The following is a 23,796-nucleotide window of genomic DNA, read 5'->3' as shown; positions in this document are numbered from 1 at the left end:
TTAGGATTCGCATGCCAGCGTCTGGTGGACATTCTCTTAAGGATGCTCTTTCAATAAATTCCTATTTGTGTTAACATCCCGAAGGACACGAGAGAGTCTACATTTTATGGAGCTTAGAACACCAAGGCCATTTCTATTTTTAAGAATCCAACGGGAAGGCTGGTATAACTGACATCAGATCAAGGAAAATGGAGCAAGGAAGATAACTGACCTGTCCCGGGATGGAAAATGTGCTCTGCTCAGAGTTTCCAGAAGTATGCATGGCAGTGAGAGGAGTAGGCCAGGGATGGGTCATCTCCTGATGAGGAAAAACAAAGCAACTTTATTTGCGAGCACTTCGAAAAATGAAACACCTTCTTGGCACTAAACATGGTAGAGGCCCTTTCTAAATACTTACTGACTTAATTGGCCTACTTTTTTTCAGGGGAACATTCGGTCCATTCCCCTGCTCCACACTGGTGCTTGAAGCCTATCTGCGAGACAAAGGGCCACCCCACATCCAACTGCACATTGCCAGTGACGGTGAGCTCACTACCGCTCAAAGCAGCCTGTCCCGTGTTGAGACAGCCTGATCACACTATTCTTCCTGGCTGGGAGCTAAAAGCCTGTCTCCCGGGAGTTTCTACCTCTGGATCGTACTTTGAAGCCGCACAGAAATCATCACCTCTTCTTTTGCCTGAGAAGCTGTTGGGAGACAGCAGTCATATCCCCTGGTGCTGTCTTTTCACCAGGCGGACACATTGGTGGCTTGTTCATTCATTGATCAAGAACCTTCTACTTCTAATGCTTGAGTTCTGCGTTCTGTCAACTATCTCAGGTGCTCCCAGGAGGGACTCCGCATTGCCTGGGGCTCCTGTAACTCGTGGTATCCTGTTTCTGGTGTGACCTGCCAGCTCAGGGGAGGGCGGTACCATCACCCCCCTCGTTCTGGATGCTCTGATAGTCATTTCTCTTGATGTAGCCTAACAGTTAGTGACAAGATTGCAGCTGCGCTACTGACACAGTGTGTTTGTGAGTTCAAGTCTTAACGTTGGAAAAGCCCCTCTGGTGCCCACTCTCTGCTACCAGCGGGGGCACCTTCTCAGTTCTTTCAAACGCTCCTTTTGAAAAGAGGTGCTGTTCAAATCTTGCTTGCGTCTCAGGGCTCGTGGCCAATGTGCTTTACCTGAAGAGCGAGGATAATTAAATCACATGCTCAACATCCCAGCCTGTGCTGGATTCATCAAACATTTTGGTATCTAAACATTAAACCTAAAAATCAATGTAATGATGGAAATGAAGGAGAGCTTGGAGGGTGGGGTGGAGGGGATCAAAGTTTATGAAAGGCCTTCTTAATGAGCCAGTTACATAATACTTTTCCCCAGTCTTTATGGGTAACATAATTAGTCATTTCAAAGGTAATATTAATAACTCTCAGGTAGCACTAAAACATGTTTTTTTCCCCTTCTATAATTATCCAGTTGAGAAAGAGTCTTTGATGTATGCAGAGCTGTAATGCAACGAGATCCTTCACAGATTCATTCACAGTGGCACTGCCGCAGCAGAATTTGTAAGTACGGTTCAGAGGAGCCCTGACACAGATTATTCTACCTGGCGCTATTTAAAAAGAGGCTGTAAGTACATTAAAAATGCATACAAGATTTAGAGGGGATGCTTAACCTACTTAAGAGAGAGACTATTTGCAAGTGTTTTCGAGTTGTGCATTTGTATGCAGTTGATAACGTTCGTGACAAATGCTACTTACGTATTCATCAAAACTGGCCCAATGTAACTCTACGCGACAACAGTCTAAAGCTGAATTCCAGATACTCTGTGTCTTTAAAATACTCAATGATTTCTTTTAAATTTTATATGGTTTCTCCTGAGTAAGGCTGGTCTTCTCCAATATTAGTCCCATCATTTAAAACCACAGTCCCCAACCCCTGGCCCGCAGACCGGTGCTGGTCCGTGGCCTGTTAGGAATCGGGCCGCCCAGCAGGAGGGGAGCGGCGGGTGAGTGAGCGAAGCTTCATCTGTCGCTCTCCATCGCTCGCAGTATCACCTGAACCATCCCCCACATCCCATCCGTGGAAAAATTGTCTTCCACGAAACCGGTCCCTGGTGCCAAAAAGGTTGGGGACCACTGATTTAAAAGACACAGGTTCCTATGGAGCCAGAGTCAACCAAAGGGCAGTAAGGCCCAGTCTGGGATAGGTGTACTGTCTCTGCAGCAACCATGGAGCATGCCTCGACCAATGAGAGGCTTCGTTATCCATCCCTTTCCATCACTGGCCTTTCGAGGTGTGCCTCTGGGTTTATTCAAAGGTGTTTCAGACATCTGGATGGATGAATCGCTTCTCGAAAGTGTACCTTCTCCCCCAGGTCTGCTGTATTTATTGGGCGGCAGAATGGGATGATCTTGAGTTACTGTCGGAGTGCGCTGCCCCGCTGGCCCATCCACACGAAGCTATTGATACGTACACTGTCACATTTTCAATGACAGCTGAGTCTCTGTATTTGAGAACGTGAGATTTCATGAAGCAGCAAGGTGGCTCTGCGGCACCACCAATGCTTTTGATTAAGATAGGGAGGGGGCAGCCGAAAGGAAGATAATTTCCTGCAAGACCGTCTTCAGCAAAGAACCTGGGTGCAAGCTCTTCCACTTCTCAAAATGAGTTAGACCTGGAACGTGGGCGAAGCTCGCAGCAGATTTTTCACTGTTATTCTTTTCACTCACACTTGAAAGATATTAATCTGCTTTTATGTTCTTGCCACTCCCAAGATAAGAACGCGCACACACCCTGATCCACCTGTACTAATCCTCGTCCTGTTCTTCAGGTGGAGATGAGCACCTGCTCCAAAGTGTTGCCAAGACTTCGGCAACAGGCTCCAGGCCTGAACACCTGTACTCAACACAAGCATCACTGCTCCGCTAACCCCCCAAATCACACACACACACACACACACACACACACACGCACACGCACACGATACTGGTCTGAAACTCCTTCATCTCTGGGCTCCTTTGATCCTCCCCGAGAGAGACAAAGCAGGGATTCATCCCCGCACTGGGCAGTCGATGTAGTGGAGGCTGCAAGAGGCAGGGCCTCACACTGGCCGTAAGCGATCGCTGGGGATTGGGTCCATGGTGCACACTCTTTCCACGACACTAGATGCGTCTCCCCTTCGTGAGGCTAACTAATGCGTTTTGTGGAGAAAGGACCAAGTAAGCAATGCTGTTCTATTTCTCAGTATTTCACAAGCAATAGAGCATTCGACGCAATTTCTGACAATGGGGCAGATGCTTACACTCCTGTGATCTGAAGACTCCCTAGTCAAACCCAGAAAAATCAGAAAAGGCCCTTTTCCACCAGCGATTCTTTTCCAAGCATATCCTCCAGGACTAGGACTTGCGCAAAGCCAAAGAACTTGTGGGTAGCCCTGCTTGGCCCAACTTAGAAACAGAAATGGGGTGCCCCACGTGCTGAGGGGCAGAACACAGTCTGAATTCCAGACTCTGCTGATCTCAAATGCATCCCATACTCATCGAACACAGAGCTTGCTGTTATTTCAAGTATCTAGTATGTTGTCCCAAGCCTTGTCTTATTCACCTGTCTCCAGTGCCTAGTCCGTAATAACTGGCTAATATGAGATATTATCATTAGTTTCTAAAGTTTCTATGTGTGAATTATCATATTATTAATAAGAATAATATCAAGATTTACCAACTGATTACAGTCTGTCAGGCACATAGCTCCCACTCTTGGACTTTCTGTACCACAAACTAAAGAGGCAGGGATTAGCATCAAGTTGGACAGATGAGGAAACAGGCACAAAGAGGTGAAGTCCCTGTGATGGACTCCCTGCATTTTGTTCTACTAACTCGTACTATTATGTACCAGTCACCAGGATCCAGAAAGCATAAAAAGTCAAGTTCCTTCCAGTGAAGAGCTCAGTCTGCTTGACACACTAAAGTGTCAGGGAGGAGTTCTCTGTGTGAGGCGTTGGGAAAGGCTTCATGGTGAAGGCGAGGGGAGCAGTGTCTGTGCACGTACGTGTGTGTATGTGTGTGTCAATAATAATAATAACGGCTCATGTTTTATTGAGCCCTCTGGTGGAAACAAATGCTTTCAGAAACATGTCATTCAATCAATAAGATGAATTTTAACAGAGGTAAATGAAAACTGCAATTATATTCTACAAACCAAGTGTGAAATTGCAAAATGAGAAAAAGACCACCTGACTTAGCTGTAACTCATGGGCTAAAACCCCAAAGATTTTAGTTGACCCCTAAGTAAATCTGAGGGATTTGGCAGCCAAAAGGACCAGTGTCAGCTCAGGTGATGTTTAGGTAAGCATGATGCCCGGAATGTGGAAGGCAACGGTTGGCTATATAACAGTACCTTGTATGAGACAGACCACATCTGAAACAGACTGTGCCACCTGGACGCCCCATTTCAGCAGGGGCACTGGAACCTCTTAAAAGGGACGGTTACCACAACATTTATAAATGCCCTTTAAGAGAACAGGGAAAGTTTAGTCCATGGAAAAGGGAGGCTGAGGGAGGGTCTGAGAGGTGCATTCAGATACCCAAAGGGCTGTCACACGGAAGAGATTTGGGACCTGCTTTGTGGACCAAGGGGTTAGGACTAGCCCTATGGGTAGATGTTATCAGGGAAACAATTTCAGCTCAAACTAAGAAAGAATTTCCAGTTGTGTGAGCTTTCCAACCACAGAGCCTACGGCTTTAGAAGGCAGCGAGTGGCCCATATCTAAAAGGCGGGATAGCCCCTGGCTAGGGTACTGGGAAAGGGATTCCTAGAAAGGCAGGGGTAGGGGTGGGGCTAGTGGACCAACTGCACTGCCTTACACAATCATGTGATTATATCCTTTATCTCTGTAAAGTCAGTGATATTGATGAGAAGATGCAAAACTGAAAATGGAGCAGTGCGGTTTTTTACGTGACATATAAACATGGCTGACCAAACTGGCTAAGGAAATTGATCCTGTGCTCAGGGACGGTGGGGAAGTGCTGGGCGCCAGGGAGCCTGCTGTCTCACAGTGAGGCGGCTAACAGCCCAATTTGTCTGATTGTTTGCTCCGCTCTTGGGAAGCCCAACAACAGTGGAACCATAGACTTTCCTGGGTTTGATCACTAACACTTCTCCCAAACCTCTCTAGCGGTCTCAAAACCCTGTTCCATTTAATTGAATGAATATTCTTCTGTTTGGAACGCTCTTAAGACAGTCTCCCGAGCTTGTATCTCTGATTTCTATGCAAGTGCTGATAGGGAAGAAGTATAAAATCAACTGGACTTCCCAACGCAAAGTGCAATCCACCAGGAAAACAAACAAAAAAGCCTAAATCTTTTAAAAGTTTCTAACAGCAAGTTATGATTTCATTGACGTGGTGTAAAAACCCTGGCATTATTCCTTCAAATAAATAAATGACTGCTTTATTCAAGACTCTTTAGTGTTGGCCGTTGTTTCAGGGAGTCTGGAAATTTTCTCCATTGGCCCCTGGACTGTACACGCAAAAAGTCCAGCTCACACCGGCTGCCGTTGTCCTGGCAGCCCCCAAACCAGGGTTCCACTAAAAAAGAGCCTAATTCTAATTTAGAATTGGGGAGCACAGAGATCAGTGACCCCGCGGCTTCAGCATGTGCTCATTCAGACAATCTGTTCATCTTCTTGCCATTGCCAGATGCAATCAATTCCACTTCATCCACTGAATGTAATGGGATGTGGATGGCCATATGCAGGACCTAGCCATGCACCTTCTTCTGGACCAGTTACTCCAAAGGCTGCGAAAGGGGGACAGACCACCACAGTGATATACTGGGCAGAATTCAACCAGATCCAGCGAGTTCTGCAAATTTCGGCAACAGCAACCTGAGGCCACAGCCCATGCAACTAATGGAATTTGACTCCCCAACAGATGATTGCCTTGTAAATATCGATCCTTATCAGGACATTTGTCTCAATTAGTTGAACCAATCAGAACAGAAAACTGGTGGTCCCACTAGAAAATGCTGTTAGACTGAAACTGCCTTCTTTGGTAAAGGCAATATTCGTACCAGTTCAAGGGTAAGAAATGTAAGAACTGGCCACAGAGAAATGTTTTGCAAAGATCGGGGGGCAAAAAGGAAACCTAGGTGGAGGGCTTCTGCTCAAGAATCCAGTTCAGGCATCAGAGGAATCTGAGGTTTCTCAAAGGCCATTTCTTACCTTTTTCGAGCTTCTAGCTCTTCTGTTTCAAATTAGTTTACCATTAAGTACATCCAAATGGCACTCATTTAAAATATACTGGCTTGATTGTGTGTGTGTGTGTGTGTGTGTGTGTGTGTGTGTGTGTGTGTGTATATATATATATAAAATCATCCATGTTGCTGCAAATGGCATTATTTCATTCTTTTTATGGCTGAATACTATTCCATTTTATACACACACACACACACACACACACACACACACACACACACCCCACATCTTCTTTAGCCATTCATCTGTTCATTGACACTTAGGTTGCTTCCATGTCTTGGTTATTGTAAACAGTGCTGCAATGAACATTGGGGTGCATGTTTTCTCCAGGTATATGCCCAGTAGTTGGATTGCTGGATCAAATGTTAGCTATATTTTTAGTTTTTTAAGGAACCTCCATACTGTTCTCCATAGTGGCTGCACCAATTTACAGTACATTCCCACCAACAGTGCAGGAGGGTTCCCTTTTCTGAACACCGCCTCCAGCATTTATTGTTTGTAGACTTTTTCAGGATGGCCATTCTGACTGGTGTGAGGTGATACCTCACTGTAGTTTTGATTTGCATTTCTCTAATAATTAGCAAGGCTGAGCACCTTTTCATGTGCCTGTTGGCCGTCTGTATGTCTTCTCTGGAGAAATGTCTATTTAGATCTTCTGCCCATTTTTTGATTGGGTTGTTTGTTTTTTTGATATTGAGCTGCGTGAGCAGCTGTTTGTATACTTTAGAGATTAATCCACTGTCGGCTGCATCATCTGCAAATATTTTTTCCCATTCGGTAGGTTGTCTTTTTGTTTTGTTTATGGAATACTACTCAGCCATAAAAAAGAATGAAATAATGCCATTTGCAGCAACATGGATGGACCTAGAAATTATCATACTAAGTGAAGTAAGTCAGACAGAGAAAGACAAATATCATATGATATCAACTTACATGTGGAATCTAAAAAAATGATACAAATGAACTTATTTACAAAACAGAAACAGACTCACAGACGTAGAAAACAAACTTACAGTTACCAAAGGGCAAAGGTGGGGGGAGGGATAAATTAGGAATTCGGGAGTAACATATACACAGTTATATATATAAAATAGATAACGAACAAGGACCTCCTGTATAGCACAGGGAACTATACTCAGTAGTTTGTAATAACCTATATGGGGAAAGAATCTGAAAAAGAATATATACATATATATATACACACACACATACACATATATACGAATATATATATTCAGTTTTATATATGTATAACTGAATCATTTTGCTGTACACCTGAAACTAATACAGCATTGTAAATCAACTATGATTCAATAAAGACAAATAAATAAATAAAAATAAAATATACTGGCTTGAAACAATTCTCTGGGCTTTCAAAATGTTACAGCCATGGTTTTTTGTTTTTTTTGTTTGTTTGTTTTTGTCTTTTCTTTTTCAGAGCCATTTTACTGGAATGGAATGACACGCTATATCCTCCTAGCATGAGATATTGCTTTATGGTTAACCTCCAGATTGCTGCTTCAGCTCCAGGTCAGCTAAACCAACGTGATAAAACCTACACACCTTCACTGGCTCCTCCCCCCAGCAACATCTTGAATGATCTACTTTAAGTTCATTCACTCTAAAAACATTTATTGAGCGTCTACTCTCTGCAAGGCATCTAAGAGGTGGGCCGCCAGACCAGGTCCAGGCTCAGGGTGCGGCTGGACTCTAGGTAGCTAGAGTCTTCATAATAATGAGTGTAAGATAATGACACTTATTAGTTACCATTCAAAAGTAGGACTAAAATAAACTTGGCAGAGTTGGCTGTTTTTTTTTTAAGAAAAACATGCAGTTCATTATAATTTTCCCAGAATCACCAGAGATTTGTTGATCTCTCACTGTTAGACAGATACACAGCGTGTATGCAGCAACACAGCAGTCATTTAGAAAGCCAGCTTCTACTATAAGTGAAAGGCACTGGAGAATGACAACGCCAGTCAAAGGGAGACAGAAGGCTAAATTTCCCTCGATCCCAGTCTAAGCCTTTTCAAAGACTTACACAAGATGCTAGGATTCCATTTCTAAGGGCTGCTGTAGCTTTCTTTTTTTTATAATTTATTTATTTTATTTATTTATTTTTGTCTGCGTTGGGTCTTGTTTGCTGTGCGCGGGTTTTCTCTAGTTTGCTGCGCGTGGGTTTTCTCTAGTTGCGGTGAGCGGGGGCTACTCTTCGTTCCAGGGTGCGGGCTTCTCACTGCAGTGGCTTCTTTTGCAGAGCGTGGGCTCTAGGCGCACGGGCTTCAGTAGTTGTGGTGCACGGGCTTAGTTGCTCCACGGCACGTGGGATCTTCCCGGACCAAGCCTCGAACCCGTGTCCCCTGCATTGGCAGGCAGATTCTTAACCACTGCACCACCAGGGAAGTCCCCAGGTTCTGGGTTTTGAGAGTACTATTTTTGGGGGAGGGCCCGTCCAGAGCCTCCTGTGCCCTTTCCTCCCCAGAGCCTGAGGATGAAGGAATCATCACTCTCACTGAACTTGCCCGAGGTACTGCCCACAGAGCCAGGTGTATATGCCTTAAATTTTCTCATCTCTTTTGCAAGAACATTCACCTTATTTCTTTCTACCTACTTAGACTGATTTCTGGTTCTTCTTTATGTAGTAGGGGCACTGCTCAGAACCAGAATCTCATTTGACCAATATATTCTACGGAAGCCTCAGGATGCAAATAAGTTATTCAGATATACTCTAAACATGGTCAAGGGTACTAGTCGAAAACGTAAAACTAGACTTGGTTTTATTTAATGATAAGACTCAGAATGAAGACCTAGAGCAGATCTTAAGAGATAATCTATGTGGCTGCTTCCCACTAGCTATCTATTTTACATTTGGTAGTGTATATAGCCCATGCCACTCTCTCACTTCGTCCCAGCTTACCCTTCCCCCTCCCCGTGTCCTCAAGTCCATTCTCTACTTCTGCGTATTTATTCCTGAGCTGCCCCTAGGTTCTTCAGAACCATTTTTTAATTTTTAGATTCCATATATATGTGTTGGCATACGGTATTTGTTTTTCTCTTTCTGACTTACTTCACTCTGTATGACAGACTCTAGGTCCACCCACCTCACTACAAAGAACTCAATTTGGTTTCTTTTTCTTGAATTTAATTTATTTTTTTATACAGCAGGTTCTTATTAGTCATCCATTTTATACATATCAGTGTATACATGTCAATCCCAGTCTCCCAATTCATCACCCCACCACCACCACCCCGCCCTGCTTTCCCCCGCTTGGTGCCCATACGTTTGTGCTCTATGTCTGTGTCTCTATTTCTGCCCTGCAAACCGGTTCATCTGTACCATTTTTCTAGGTTCCACATATATGTGTTAATATGCGATATTTGTTTTTCTCTTTCTGACTTCACTCTGTATGACAGTCTCTAGATCCATCCATGTCTCTACAAATGACCCAATTTCATTACTTTTTACGGCTGAGTAATATTCCATTGTATATATGTACCACATCTTCTTTATCCATTCGTCTGTCGCTGGGCATTCAGGTTGCTTCCATGACCCGGCTACTGTAAATAGCGCAGCAATGAACACTGGGGTGCATGTCTTTTTGAATTATGGTTTTCTCTGGGTATATGCCCAGTAGTGGGATTGCTGGGTCATATGGTAATTCTATTTTTAGTTTTTTAAGGAATCTCCATACTGTTCTCCATAGTGGCTGTATCAATTTACATTCCCACCAACAGTGCAAGAGGGTTCCCTTTTCTCCACACCCTCTCCAGCATTTGTGGTTTGTAGATTTTCTGATGATGCCCATTCTAACTGGTGTGAGGTGATACCTCATTGTAGTTTTCATTTGCATTTCTCTAATAATTAGGGATGTTGAGCAGCTTTTCATGTGCTTCTTGGCCATCTGTATGTCTTCTTTGGAGAAATGTCTATTTAGGTCTTCTGCCCATTTTTGGATTGCGTTGTTTGTTTATTTAATATTGAACTGCATGAGCTGTTTATATATTTTGGAGATTAATACTTTGTCTGTTGATTCTCTGGCAAATATTTTTTCCCATTCTGAGGGTTGTCTTTTCATATTCTTTGTAGTTTCCTTTGCCTTGCAAAAGCTTTTAAGTTTCATTAGGTCCCATTTTTGTATTTTTGTTTTTATTTCCATTACTCTAGGAGGTGGATCAAAAAAGATCTTGCTGTGATTTATGTCAAAGAGTGTTCTTCCTATGTTTTCCTCTAAGAGTTTTATAGTGTCCAGTCTTACATTTAGGTCTCTAATCCATTTTGAGTTTACTTTTGTGTATGGTATTAGGGAGTGTTCTAATTTCATTCTTTTACATGTAGCTGTCCAGTTGTCCCAGCACCACTTATTGAAGAGACTATCTTTTCTCCATTGTATATCCTTGCCTCCTTTGTCACATAGATTAGTTGAACACAGGTGCGTGGGTTTATCTCTGGGCTTTCTATCCTGTTCCATTGATCTATATTTCTGTTTTTGTGCCAGTACCATATTGTCTTGATTACTGTAGCTTTGTAGTATAGTTTGAAGTCAGGGAGTCTGATTACTCCGGCTCTAGTTTTTACCCTCAAGACTGCTTTGGCTATTTGGTGTCTTTTGTGTCTCCATACAAATTTTAAGACTTTTTGTTCTAGTTCCATAAAAAATGCCATTGGTAGTTTGATAGGGATTGCATTGAATCTGTAGATTCCTTTGGGTAGTACAGTCATTTTCACAATATTGATTCTTCCAATCCAAGAACATGGTATATCTCTCCATCTGATGGTATCATCTTTAATTTCTTTCAACAGTGTATTACAGTTTTCTGCATGCAGCTCTTTTGTCTCCCTAGGTAGGTTTATTCCTAGGTATTTTATTCTTTTTGTTGCAATGGTAAATGGGAGTGTTTCCTTAATTTCTCTTTAAGATTTTTCATCATTAGTGTATAGGAATGCAAGAGGTTTCTGTGCATTAATTTTGTATCCTGCTACTTTGCCAAAATCATTGATTAGCTCTAGTAGTTTTCTGGTGGCATCTTTAAGATTCTATATGTACAGCATCATGTCATCTGCAAGCAGTGACAGTTTTAATTCTTCTTTTCTAATTTGGATTCCTTTTATTTTTTTCTTCTCTGATTGCCATGACTAGGACTTCCAAAACTATGTTGAATAATAGCGGTGAGAGTGGACATCCTTGTCTTGTTCCTGATCTTAGAGGAAATGCTTTCAGTTTTTCACCATTGAGAATGATGTTGGCTGTGGGTTTTTGTATATGGCCTTTATTATGTTGAGGTATGCCCACTTTCTGGAGAGTTTTTATCATAAATGGGTGTTGAATTTTGTCAAAAGCTTTTTCTGCATCTACTGAGATGATCATATGGTTTTTATTCTTCAGTTTGTTAATACGGTGTATCACATCGATTGATTTGCATATACTGAAGAATTCTTGCACCCCTGGGATAAATTCCACTTGATCATGGTGTATGATCCTTTCAATGTGTTGTTGGATTCTGTTTGCTAGTATTTTGTTGAGGATTTTTGCATCTATATTCATCAGTGATATTGGTCTGTAATTTTCTTTGTTTGTAGTATCTTTGTGTGGTTTTGCTATCAGGGTGATGGTGGCCTTACAGAATGAGTTTGGGAGTGTTCCTTCCTCTGCAAATTTTTTGGAAGAGTTTGAGAAGGATGGTGTTAGCTTTTCTCTAAATGTTTGATAGAATTCACCTGTGAAGCCATCTGGTCCTGTACTTTTGTTTGTTGGAAGATTTTTCATCACAGTTTCAACTTCATTACTTGTGACTGGTCTGTTTATATTTTCTATTTCTTCCTGGCTCAGTCTTGGAAGGTTATACCTTTCTAAGAATTTGTCCATTTCTTCCAGTTTGTCCATTTTATTGGCATAGAGTTGCTTTTAGTAGTCTCTTACGATGCTCTGTATTTCTGCGGTGTCTGTTGTAACTTCTCCTTTTTCATTTCTAACTTTATTGATCTGAGTCCTCTCCCTCTTTTTCGTGATGAGTCTGGCTAATGGTTTATCAATGTTGTTTATCTTCTCAAAGAACCAGTTTTAGTTTTACTGATCTTTGCTACTGTTTTCTTTGTTTCCATTTCATTTATTTCTGCTCTGATCTTTATGATTTCTTTCCTTCTGCTAACCTTGGGTTTTGTTTGTTCTTCTTTCTCTAGTTCCTTTAGGTGTAAGGTTAGGTTGTTTATTTGAGGTTTTTCTTGTTTCTTCAGGTAGGCTTGTATAGCTATAAACTTCCCTCTTTGAACTGATTCTGCTGCATCCCATAGGTTTATTTTATTTTATTTTTTTTGCAGTACACGGGCCTCTCACTGTTGTGGCCTCTCCCATTGTGGAGCACAGGCTCCGGACGCACAGGCTCAGCGGCCATGGCTCACGGGCCCAGCCGCTCCGCGGCATGTGGGATCTTCCCTGACTGGGGCATGAACCCGTGTCCCCTGCATCGGCAGGCGGACTCTCAACCACTGCGCCACCAGGGAAGCCCCATCCCATAGGTTTTGGATCAACGTGTTTTCATTGCCATTTGTCTCTAGGTATTTTTTGATTTCCTCTGACTTCTTCAGTGATCTCTTCTCACTTATTTAGTAATGTATTGTTTAGCCTCCATGTGTTTGTGTTTTTTACTTTTTATTCCCTGTAATTGATTTCTAATCTCACAGCACTGTGGTAAGAAAAGATGCTTGATATGATTTCTATTTTCTTAAATTTACTGAGGCTTGATTTGTGACCCAAGATGTGATCTATCCTGGAGAATGTTCCAGGCGCACTTGAGAAGAAAGTGTAATCTGCTGGTTTTGGATGGAATGTCCTATAAATATCAATTAAATCTCTCTGGTCTATTGTGTCCTTTAAAGCTTGTGTTTCCTTGTTAATTTTCCGTTTGGATGATCTGTCCATTGGTGTAAGTGAGGTGTTAAGGTCCCCCACTACTATTGTGTTACTGTCGATTTCCTCTTTTATAGCTGTTAGCAGTTGCCTTATGTATCGAGGTGCTCCTATGTTGGGTGCATATATATTTATAATTGTTACATCTTCTTCTTGGATTGATCCCTTGATCATTTTGTAGTGTCCTTCCTTGTCTCTTGTAACATTCTTTATCTTAAAGTCTATTTTATCTGATATGAGTATTGCTACTCCAGCTTTCTTTTGATTTCCATTTGCATGGAATATCTTTCTCCATCCCCTCACTTTCAGTCTGTATGTATCCCTAGGTCTGAAGTGGGTCTCTTGTAAACAGCATATATATGGGTCTTTTTTTTGTATCCATTCTGTGAGCCTGTGTCTTTTGGTTGGAGCATTTAATCCATTTACATTTAAGGTAATTATCGATATGTATGTTCCTATTACCATTTTCTTAATTGTTATGGGTTGGTTTTTGTAGGTCCTTTTCTTCTCTTGTGTTTCCCACTTAGAGAAGTTCCTTTAGCATTTGTTGTAGAGCTGGTTTGGTGGTGCTGATTTCTCTTAGCTTTTGCTTGTCTGTAAAGCTTTTGATTTCTCCATCGAATCTGAATGAGATCCTTGCTGGGTAGAGTATTCTTGGTTATAGGTTCTTCCCTTTCATCACTTTAAGTGTATCATGCCACTCCCTTCTGGCTTGTAGAGTTTCTGCTGAGAAATCAGCTGTTAACCTTATGGGAGTTCCCTTGTATGTCATTTGTTGTTTTTCCCCTGCTGCTTTCAATAATTTTTCTTTATCTTTAATGTTTGCCAATTTGATTACTATGTGTCTCGGCGTGTTTCTCCTTGGGTTTATCCTGCCTGTGACTCTCTGCGCTTCATTGACTTGGGTGGCCATTTTCTTTCCCATGTTAGGGAAGTTTTCGAGTATAATCTCTCCAAATATTTTCTTAGGTCCTTTCTCTCTCTCGTCTCCTTCTGGGACTCCTATAATGCGAATGTTGTTGCGTTTAATGTTGTCCCAGAGGTCTGTTAGGCTGTCTTCATTTCTTTTCACTCTTTTTTCTTTATTCTGTTCTGCAGCAGTGAATTCCACCATTCTGTCTTCCAGGTCACTTATCCATTCTTCTGCCTCAGTTATTCTGCTACTGATTCCTTCTAGTGTACTTTTCATTTCATTTATTGTGTTGTTCATCTCTGTTTGTTTGTTCTTTAGGTCTTCTAGATCTTTCTTACACATTTCTTGCATCTTCTCCACCTTTGCCTCCATTCTTTTTCCGAGGTCATGGATCATCTTCACTATCATTATTCTGAATTCTTTTTCTGGAAGGTTGCCTATCTCTGCTTCATTTAGTTGTTTTTCTGGGGTTTTATCTTGTTCCTTCATCTGGTACATAGCCCTCTGCCTTTTCATCTTGTCTATCTTGCTGTGAATGTGGTTTTTGTTCCACAGGCTGCAGGACTGTAGTTCTTCTTGCTTCTGCTGTCTGCCCTCTGGTGGATGAGGCTATCTAAGAGGCTTGTGCAAGTTTCCTGATGGGAGGGACTGGTGGTGGGTAGAGCTGGCTGTTGCTTTGGTGGGCAGAGCTCAGTAAAACTTTAATCCTCTTGTCTGCTGATGGGTGGGGCTGGGTTCCCTCCCTGTTGGTTGTTTGGCCTGAGGCGACCCAACACTGGAGCCTACCCAGGCTCTTTGTTGGGGCTAATGGCAGACTCTGGGAGGGCTCACGCCAAGGAGTACTTCCCAGAACTTCTGTTGCCAGTGTCCTTGTCCTCACAGCCAACCCCCGCCTCTGCAGGAGACCTCCAAAACTAGCAGGTAGGTCTGGTTCAGTCTCCTATGGGGTCACTGCTCCTTACCCTGGGTCTCGATGAGCACACTACTTTGTGTGTGCCCTCCAGGAGTGGAGTGTCTGTTTCCCCCAGTCTTGTCAAAGTCCTGCAATCAAATCCCGCTAGCCTTCAAAGTCTGATTCTCTAGCAATTCCTCCTCTCATTGCCAGACCCCCAGATTGGGAAGCCTGACGTGGGGCTCAGAACTTTCACTCCAGTGGGTGGGCTTCTGTGCTATAAGTGTTCTCCAGTTCGTGAGTCACCCACCCAGCAGTTATGGGATTTGATTTTGTTGTGATTGTGCCCCTCCTACCGTCTCATTGTGGCTTCTCTTTTGTCTCTGGATGTGGGGTATCTTTTTTGGTGAGTTCCAGTGTCTTCCTGTCTATGATTGTTCAGCAGTTACTTGTGATTCTGGTGTTCTTGCAAGAGGGAGTGAGAGCACATCCTTCTACTCTGCCATCTTGAAACCAATCTTCTCTTTTTATTTATTGGAGTATAATTGCTCTACAATGGTGTGTTCGTTTCTGCTTTATAAGAAAGTGAATCAGCTATACACAATCTCCTCCCTCTTGCATCTCCCTCCTACACTTCCTATCCCACCCCTCTAGGCAGTCACAAAGCACCAAGCTGGTCTCCCTGTGCTATGTGGCTGCTTCCCACTAGCTATCTATTTTACATTTGGTAGTGTATATAAGTCCATGTCACTCTCTCACTTCGTCTCAGCTTACCCTTCCCCCTCCCCATGTCCTCAAGTCCATCTCTATGTCTGCGTCTTTATTGCTGTCCTGCCACTAGGTTCATCAGAACAGGTAATAAAGGGGGGGGGGAGGGAGGGAGGGAGGGAATCTAGAGTTAGAAAAGAAAAAAGAGATAACGTAGGGGCAACTCTGTTCACTAGAACTTTCTGCAATTATGCAAATGTTGTATTCTGTAGTGTCCAATGATAGCCACTGGCCACATGTGGCTAGTGAGCACTTGCAATGTGCCTAGTGGACTGAGAAAGGAAGCTTATATTAAACTGTAATTAAGTTTAAACAAGCTTGAGCAGCTCGAAACAGTCAACACTTCAACTTTACAGGTGGAAATTGTGAAGTACGCAATGCTTAAGTGACTTGCTGAGCGTCATAAAATAAGGCAGTGGAAGGTTGAAGACTAGCTTTAAGGTCCCTCGATGCCCAGTCCAGTGTCACTGCCACATTGCTTTCTTCTTAATCCCAGTTGTCCTGAAGGCTGGCACTGGGTGGGCTTTACTCTGTAACACAGACCAGACTCCGACAGAATCAGCGTAGAGCCTCCGTAGCAGACCACTATTCACTTTTGTATCATAAGTGCTGGGTGTGTGAGGCTGTGGTGGGGACCCTGCATTAAAGAGCAGGAAAGAAACTGCAGAGTTTGAGGTGGACAAGGTTCTCAGGTTTCCTCCAGTGACAACAGGTCCTGAGAAGTTGACAGCAAACTGAATAAAAATGATCGGAGGCCCAGACAGCCATGAAGTTTTCGTCTGCCTTAGTTTTAGATGGGCCTTCTTTCTTTATTTTGTGATTCGGCCATTGCTTTTTCTTTTTTAAAAAAAACCAGGTCAAGAAGCTCCTTTCTTTATTTCTCCCCCTTTTCTTTTTTGTCCTTCAATATTTTGTTCTTGGCTCATCCTTGATTTCTACACAACTAGTGTCATTTTCTTTCTACCTTTCTTCCTCTGCCCACTTCTAACCTTTCCAATCACGCAGGGCTCTGTGAGCAAGAGAACCCTCAGAAGTCAGGACAGGTAGGAGCAGGGGAGCACCTGCCATGGCTTCAGGAATCCTCGTGAACATACAGGAGGAGGTGACCTGCCCCATTTGCTTGGAGCTTCTGACAGAACCCCTGAGCCTTGACTGTGACCCCAGCTTCTGCCAAGCCTGAATCACTGGAAATAACAAGGAGTCCATGATTGGCCAAGAGGGGGAGAACAGCTGCCCTGTGTGCCGTGATTCGGCCATTTCTAATTAACCTAGTGCCAGGGGAGAGCTGGGTGAGTCTGTTGGTGTTAGCGTGTTCATCCCAGGGATGAAGGACCTTGGGGGTGTGCTGTGTTTTGACACCACTTTTGCTGTGAGGCTGAGAGTGTTTGACAGCAGCAACATACAGGCTTCCAGCAACAAAAAGGTCTTAGAAACTCACTCTGGAGGAAACAACACATCTCATGGAAGCTTCTTTCTTGTGAGCACAATAATAATAAGCATAGTGAATGGTACCATCTCTCCTCTCTCCGGTTATAGGCGCATATGGGGGTCCCACCTTGTCTTTTCATCAATGCCTTGTTTAAAGTGATAACGCCAACATTATTGTACTTTGAGGACCAATAGTAAAAATAGGCTCCAGCAATGGTGTTAAGTAATAATTGGCAATGGAAAAACTTAGCAGAAAAAGCGGCGCTAAATATATTGTTCGGAGAAATAAGTAATGGAGTCATTATAATGCCTAATATTTGTATGAATATTCTACTCACTAAACACTATTATCTGCTTATTAACTTACAATATCTTCATGGAAAATCAAATAATAATTTTACCGTCGGTGGGTGTAAATAACACCATGAGGTGGTTTTCTCTACCCATTCCTCTACAAATTTAAGTCATTCAACAAACACAGTGTACCTGTTCTATGCACTTTTTATACACCTACACTTGTTACCTTTGTGTGCATACGTGTGTGTGTGTAGGAGGAGATGCTGGGCTAGGGCAAAGGGACAGAGAGATGAGTTTGACACCGACCTCTAGGCGCTGGGGAAGCATAATACCTCTGCTTGAATACCTTTGGTGACAGAGACCTCACCTCCCTTTAGTCCTTAGATTCACCAGTTGGATCAGAGAGAGAGGCAAGAGGTAACATTGGGTGTTCCAAGCACTATTCTACAGGCTTCACGTATATCACCTCATTCAACCCTCCCACTAATCCTGAAAATTAGGCAGTAGTACCTCAGTTTTGTAAAGGAGATCCAAAATGGTTAGGTTACCCAAGAATGTTTAGCTGGTGAGAAGAGCCAAGCTCTACTTTCTTAACCATGATGTCTCCCTAGAACATTTTTCCTCTTATTGCTCAAATACTATCCCCCTGTAACTGCCCCTCAGGGGTTCCACCATTTGAGGCTTCCTAGCCTAAAGCCAGCCTCTGAGTCTCGCTTCCACATGATAATTCCCTCAGGCAGTTTCGGCCTGCTCCCTCTTCTAGTTCAATTTTCTTCTGGTTAGCTTATCTCTTCAGCCATTCCGATTGTGAATCCACTCATTACCCCGCTTACTCTTTGCTAAATGTACTTCAGTTCAGCAGCATCCCCCTTAAAAAAGTTTTATGAAAGTAATGTAAATTATAGAAATCAAGAACATTTAGAAAACAAAACACTCACCCATAAGCTTATCACTCTAACACAATAAGAACTATTATTTCAGAGTATTTTCCTTTAGCTTCTTTTATTCATATGTTTACATAGCTACAAAATCTAAGCACATAAAATGTTATATTCTGGTTATTTCATTTGACATTATATTGTAAGTTTTCTTCCCATGTCGCTATATCATCCTCAAAGCTACCTTTTTAATGGTCAATTATTTTTTTGAGTGTATAACTCAGAATTTGCTTAACTATTCCCCTATTGTTGGATATATAGTAGCATTTTTTTTTTGCTATTACAAATAATGTTGTAATGATGTTCATATAGGTTTTTAGGGATTTGGATTTTCCCCAAGCATACATTCCCCAAAATAGAATGATAAATTATCAATGTCTCTCTAAAAACAGGGCAGCCAACCTAAATAAATGGGGAGGAATACCATATTCATGAATTGAAAGATACAACAAGGTAAAGATGTCAATTCTTCCCAAATTGACCTATAGATGTAACGCAGTGCTAACAGGTATTCAAGCAGGATTCTTTGTAAATGTAGACATCATGTTCCTAAAATTCATATGGAAAGGAAAGGGAACTAGAATAGCCAAACCATTTTAGAAAAAGAGCAAAGTTGGAGGATTCACACTATCCTATTTTAAGACTTACTATAAAGCTACAATATTCAAGACATTATGGTATTGGTGAAAGGCCAGGGACATGGGCCAATGGAAGAGACTACAGAGTCCAGAAATAGAGCCATATAAATAAGGTCAATCTACTTTTTACAAAAATGCAAAATCAATTCAATAGTGAACGATAGTCTTTTCAACAAATAGTGCTTCAACACAATGAACAAAACAAGCTTCAACCTACACCTCATACCACATACCAACGTTAATTCAAAACAGATGAAAGACATAAATGTAAAAAATTAAACTATAAAACTCTTAGAACAAAACATGGAAGAAAAATTTTATGACCTTGGGTTAAACAACAAGTTTATAGTCTTGACACCAAAAATCACAATCCATTAAAGAAAAAAACGATAAATTTGGCTTCATCAAATTAAGAAATTTTGCTCTTAGAAAGGCCTCATCAAGGGAATGAAAAGACAAGCCACAGACTGGGAGACAATATTTTCAAATAACATAGTTGACCAAAAATTTATATCCAGAATACAAAAAGAACTCCCCAAATTCAACAATAAGATAAAAGACAACCTGATTTTTAAAATGAGCAAAAGAGAAGAGGAAAAGGATGGAAGGTGTATAGGCAAATGAAGATAGGATGCTATCAGCAGAAAAACGACTACTCTGTTTATGAGATTTTTTTTTTTTTTTTGCGGTACACGGGCCTCTCACTGTTGTGGCCTCTCCCGTTGCGGAGCACAGGCTCTGGACGCGCAGGCCCAGTGGCCATGGCTCACCGGCCCAGCCGCTCCGCGGCATGTGGGATCTTCCCGGACCGGGGCACGAACCTGTGTCCCCTGCATCAGCAGGCGGACTCCCAACCACTGCGCCACCAGGGAAGCCCAATGAGATGTTTTATACAAACCTCATGGTAACCACAAAACATAAATGTACAGCAGAGACATGAAGCAAAAAAAAAAGGAAACTGAGAAAAACGTCATAGAAAACCACCAAACCAAAATGGCAGACAGAAACACAAGGAAAAAGAAAACATGGACATATAGAACAACCAGAAAACATAAGATAAAATGGCAGTACTAAGTCCTTATCTATCATTCATCACCCTAAATGTAAATGAATTGAATTCACCAATCAAAAGACACAGAGTGGCTGAATGGATTAAAATACAAAACCCACATGTTATATGCTGCTTCCAGGAGACTCACCTCAGTTGTAAAGGCTGTTTGTGAAGGGATGGAAGATGATACTCCAAGCAAATTGCAGCCAAAAGAAAGTGGGGGTAGCCATACTCATATCAGACAAAACAGACTTCAAGCCAAAAAAAAGTAGCAAGAGATGAAGATGGACATTATATAATGGTAAAGTGAACAATTCATCAAGAAGACATAACAGTTATTAATATATATGCACCCAAGATAGGAATACCAAAATATATAAAGCAATTATTAACAGACCTAAAGGGAGAAATTGACAGCAACACAGTAATAGTAAGGAATGTTAACACCCACTGACGTCAATGTATAGATCACCCAGATAGAAAGTCAACAAGGAAAATAGAGGCCACAAATGAAAATATCAGACCACATGGATTTGAAAGGTTTGTACAGGACATTCCATCCAAATGCAGCAGAATACACATTCTTCTCAAGTGCACATGGAAGTTTCTCAAGGACAGACCATATTTTGGGACACAAAACACGTCTCAATACATTTAAGAAGACTGAAATGATATCAAGCGTCTTTTCTGATCACAGTGGTATGATACTAGAAGTCAACTACAAGAAGAAAGATGGAAAAATCACAGATATGTTGAGATTGAAAAACACACCACTAAGCAACTACTGGATTAATGAAGAAATCAAAGGAGAAATTTTAAAATACCTGAAGAAAAATGAAAATGAAAATATGACATACCACAATCTATAGGATGCAGCAAAAGGAGTAGTAAGAGGGTAGTTTATAGCAATACAGGCCTACCTCAATAAACAAGGAAAATCTCAAATAAACAATCTAACCTAGAGGAATTAAACAAATAACAAATGAGCTCACTGTCAGTAGGAAGGAAATAATAAAGATCAGGGCAGAAGTAAATCAAATAAAGACTGAAAAGACAATAGAAAAGATCAATGAAACTAAGAGCTGGTTCTTTGAAAAGATAAATTGGCAAACCTTTAGCCAGACTCACTAAGAAAAAAGAGAAAAGGCTCTGATAAGTAAAATCAGAAATGAAAGAGGAGTGACTCACTTTGTTATAAAGCAGAAACTAACACACCATTGTAAAGCAATTATACCCCAATAAAGATGTTAAAAAAAAAAAAGAAATGAAAGAGGAGAAATAACAATGGATATCCTAGAAATATAAAGGATTATAAGAGAATATTATGAGCTGCTATACACCAACAAATTGGACAACCTAGAAGAAATGGACAAATTGTTAGAATCATACAAACTTCCAAGACTGAGTCATGAAGAAATAGAAAACGTGAATATAGACTAATTATTAGAAAAGAGATTGAAAGAGTAATCAAAAACTTCTCACAAAAACAAAAGTCCAGGACCAGACAGTTTGGTAGATTTGGCCAATTCTACCAAATATTCAAAAAAGACTTAATACCTATCCTTTTCAAACTCTTACAAAATACTGAAGAGAAGGGAATGCTTCCTAACTGATTTAATGGGGCCAACATTACCTTGATGCCAAAACCAGACAAATACAACACAAAAAAGAAAATTACAGGCCAATATCTCTGATGAGCACAGATGCAAAAATCCTCAACAAAATACTAGCAAACAGAATCCAACAATACATTGAAAAGGATCATACACCATGATCAAGTGGGATTTATTCCAGGGGTGCAAGGATGCTTCAACATCCATAAATCAATCCATGTGATACTCACATTAAAAAAAATGAAGGATAAAAATCATATGATCATCTCAATAGATCTAGAAAAAGCGTTTAACCAGATTCAACACATATTTGTGACAAAAGAAAAACCTCTCAATAAAACGAGTATAGAATGAACGTACCTCAACATAATAAAAGCCATATATGGCAAACCCACAGCTAACATCATACTCAGTGGTGGAAAACTGAAAGCTATCCCTCTAAAATCAGGAAGAAGACAAGGACGCCCACTCTGGCCACTGTTATTGGAAGTCCTAGCCAGAGCAATTAGTCAAGAAAAAGAAAAAAAGGGCATTCAAATTGGAAAGGAAGAAGTAAAACTCATTATTTGCAAGTGGCAAGTTTTTACATACAGAAAACCCTAAATACTCCATCAGAAACCTATGAGAAATAGTAAATGAATACAGTAAAGTTGGAGAGTATAAAATCAACATACAAAAATCTGTTGCATTTCTATATGTTAACAATGAGACAGCAGAAAGAGAAATTATGAAAACCATTCCATTTACAATCACAGCAAAAAGAATAAAATAGCCAGGAATAAATTTAACCAAGGAGGTGAAAAACCTGTACACTGAAAATTATAAGAAATGTTGAAAGCAAATGAAGAAGACACAAAGAAATGGAAAGATATTCCATGCTCATGCATTGAAAGAATTAACATGGTTAAAATTTTCATATTACCTAAAGCAATCTATAGATTCAATGCAATCCCTATCAAAATCCCAAGGACATTTTTCACAGAAATAGAACAAAAAATTCTAAAATTTATATGGAACCACAAAATACACCAAATAGCCAAAGCAATGTTGAAAAATGAAGAGCAAAGCTGGAGGTATCACCCCCTGGTTTCAAACTATATTACAAAGCTACAGTAATCAAAACAGCATGGTTCTAGCAGAAAAACAGATACACAGATCAATGGAACAGAATTGAGAGCCCAGAAACAAACCCATACATATACGGACAATTAATTTACAACAAAAGAGCAAAGAACACACAATGGGAAAAGGATAGTCTCCTCAATAAATCATCTTGGGAAAACTGGACAGCCACATGCAAAAAAGGTAACTAGACCACTGTCTCACACCATATACAAAAATCAACTCAAAATGGATTAAAGACTTGAATGTAAGACCTGAAGTCATAAAAATCCTAGAAGAAAACATAGGCAATACACTCTTTGATATTGGTCTTAGCAATATCTTTCTGGATATGTCTCCTCAGGCAAGGGAAACAAAAGCAAAAATAAACAAATGGGACTATATCATAACAAAAAGCTTCTGCCCAGCAAAAGAGACCACCAACAAAATGAAAAGACAACCTATTGAATGGGAAAAGATATTTGCAAATCACATATCTGATAAGGGGTTAATATACGAAATACATAAAGAACTCACGCAACTCAACAACAAAAAACCAAACAACCGATTAAAATGGGTAGAGGAGTCGAATAGGCGTTTTTCCAAAGACATACAGATGGCCAACAGGCACTTGAAAAAAGTTCAACATCACTAATTATTAGGGAAATGCAAATCAAAACCACAATGAGATATCACCTCATGCCTGTTAGAATGGCTACTATCAAAAAGGCAAGAAATAACAAGTGTCGGCGAGGACGTGGAGAAGAGGGAACACTTATGTGCTGTTGGTGGGAATGTAAACTAGTGTAGCCACTATGGAAAACAGCATGGAGATTCCTCAAAAAATGAAGACTAGAACTACCATATGATCCAGAATCCCACTTCTGGATATTTATCCAAAGAATATGAAAACACTAATTTGAAAAGATATATGCACTCCTATGTTCACTGCCACATTATTATATAGCCAATATATGGAAGCAACCTAAGTGTCCATCAACAGAGGAATAGAT

The 23,796-nt window shown here is 41.0% G+C and overlaps 1 protein-coding gene across 5 annotated transcripts in view; it reads right to left on the bottom strand.

Moving 5' to 3' along the window:
• The window catches only part of AFF2 (ALF transcription elongation factor 2), a 492,108-nt gene that overhangs the window by 158,881 nt on the left and 309,431 nt on the right, over positions 1–23,796 (bottom strand). For 3 of the 5 annotated variants that reach the window (XM_079909775.1, XM_079909776.1, XM_079909779.1), the window contains exon 5: positions 212–298. The exons of the other annotated variants lie outside the window; for them this stretch is intronic. In XM_079909775.1, coding sequence (XP_079765901.1) covers positions 212–298 — 87 coding nt within the window. The remainder of the gene's footprint in view (positions 1–211; positions 299–23,796) is intronic. 5 annotated transcript variants of the gene reach the window in all.

The sequence above is a fragment of the Stenella coeruleoalba genome (assembly GCF_951394435.1).
Source record: "Stenella coeruleoalba genome assembly, chromosome: X".
In the NCBI taxonomy this organism is placed as follows: Eukaryota; Metazoa; Chordata; class Mammalia; order Artiodactyla; family Delphinidae; genus Stenella; species Stenella coeruleoalba.
This window is presented reverse-complemented; position numbering and strand designations above follow the sequence as displayed.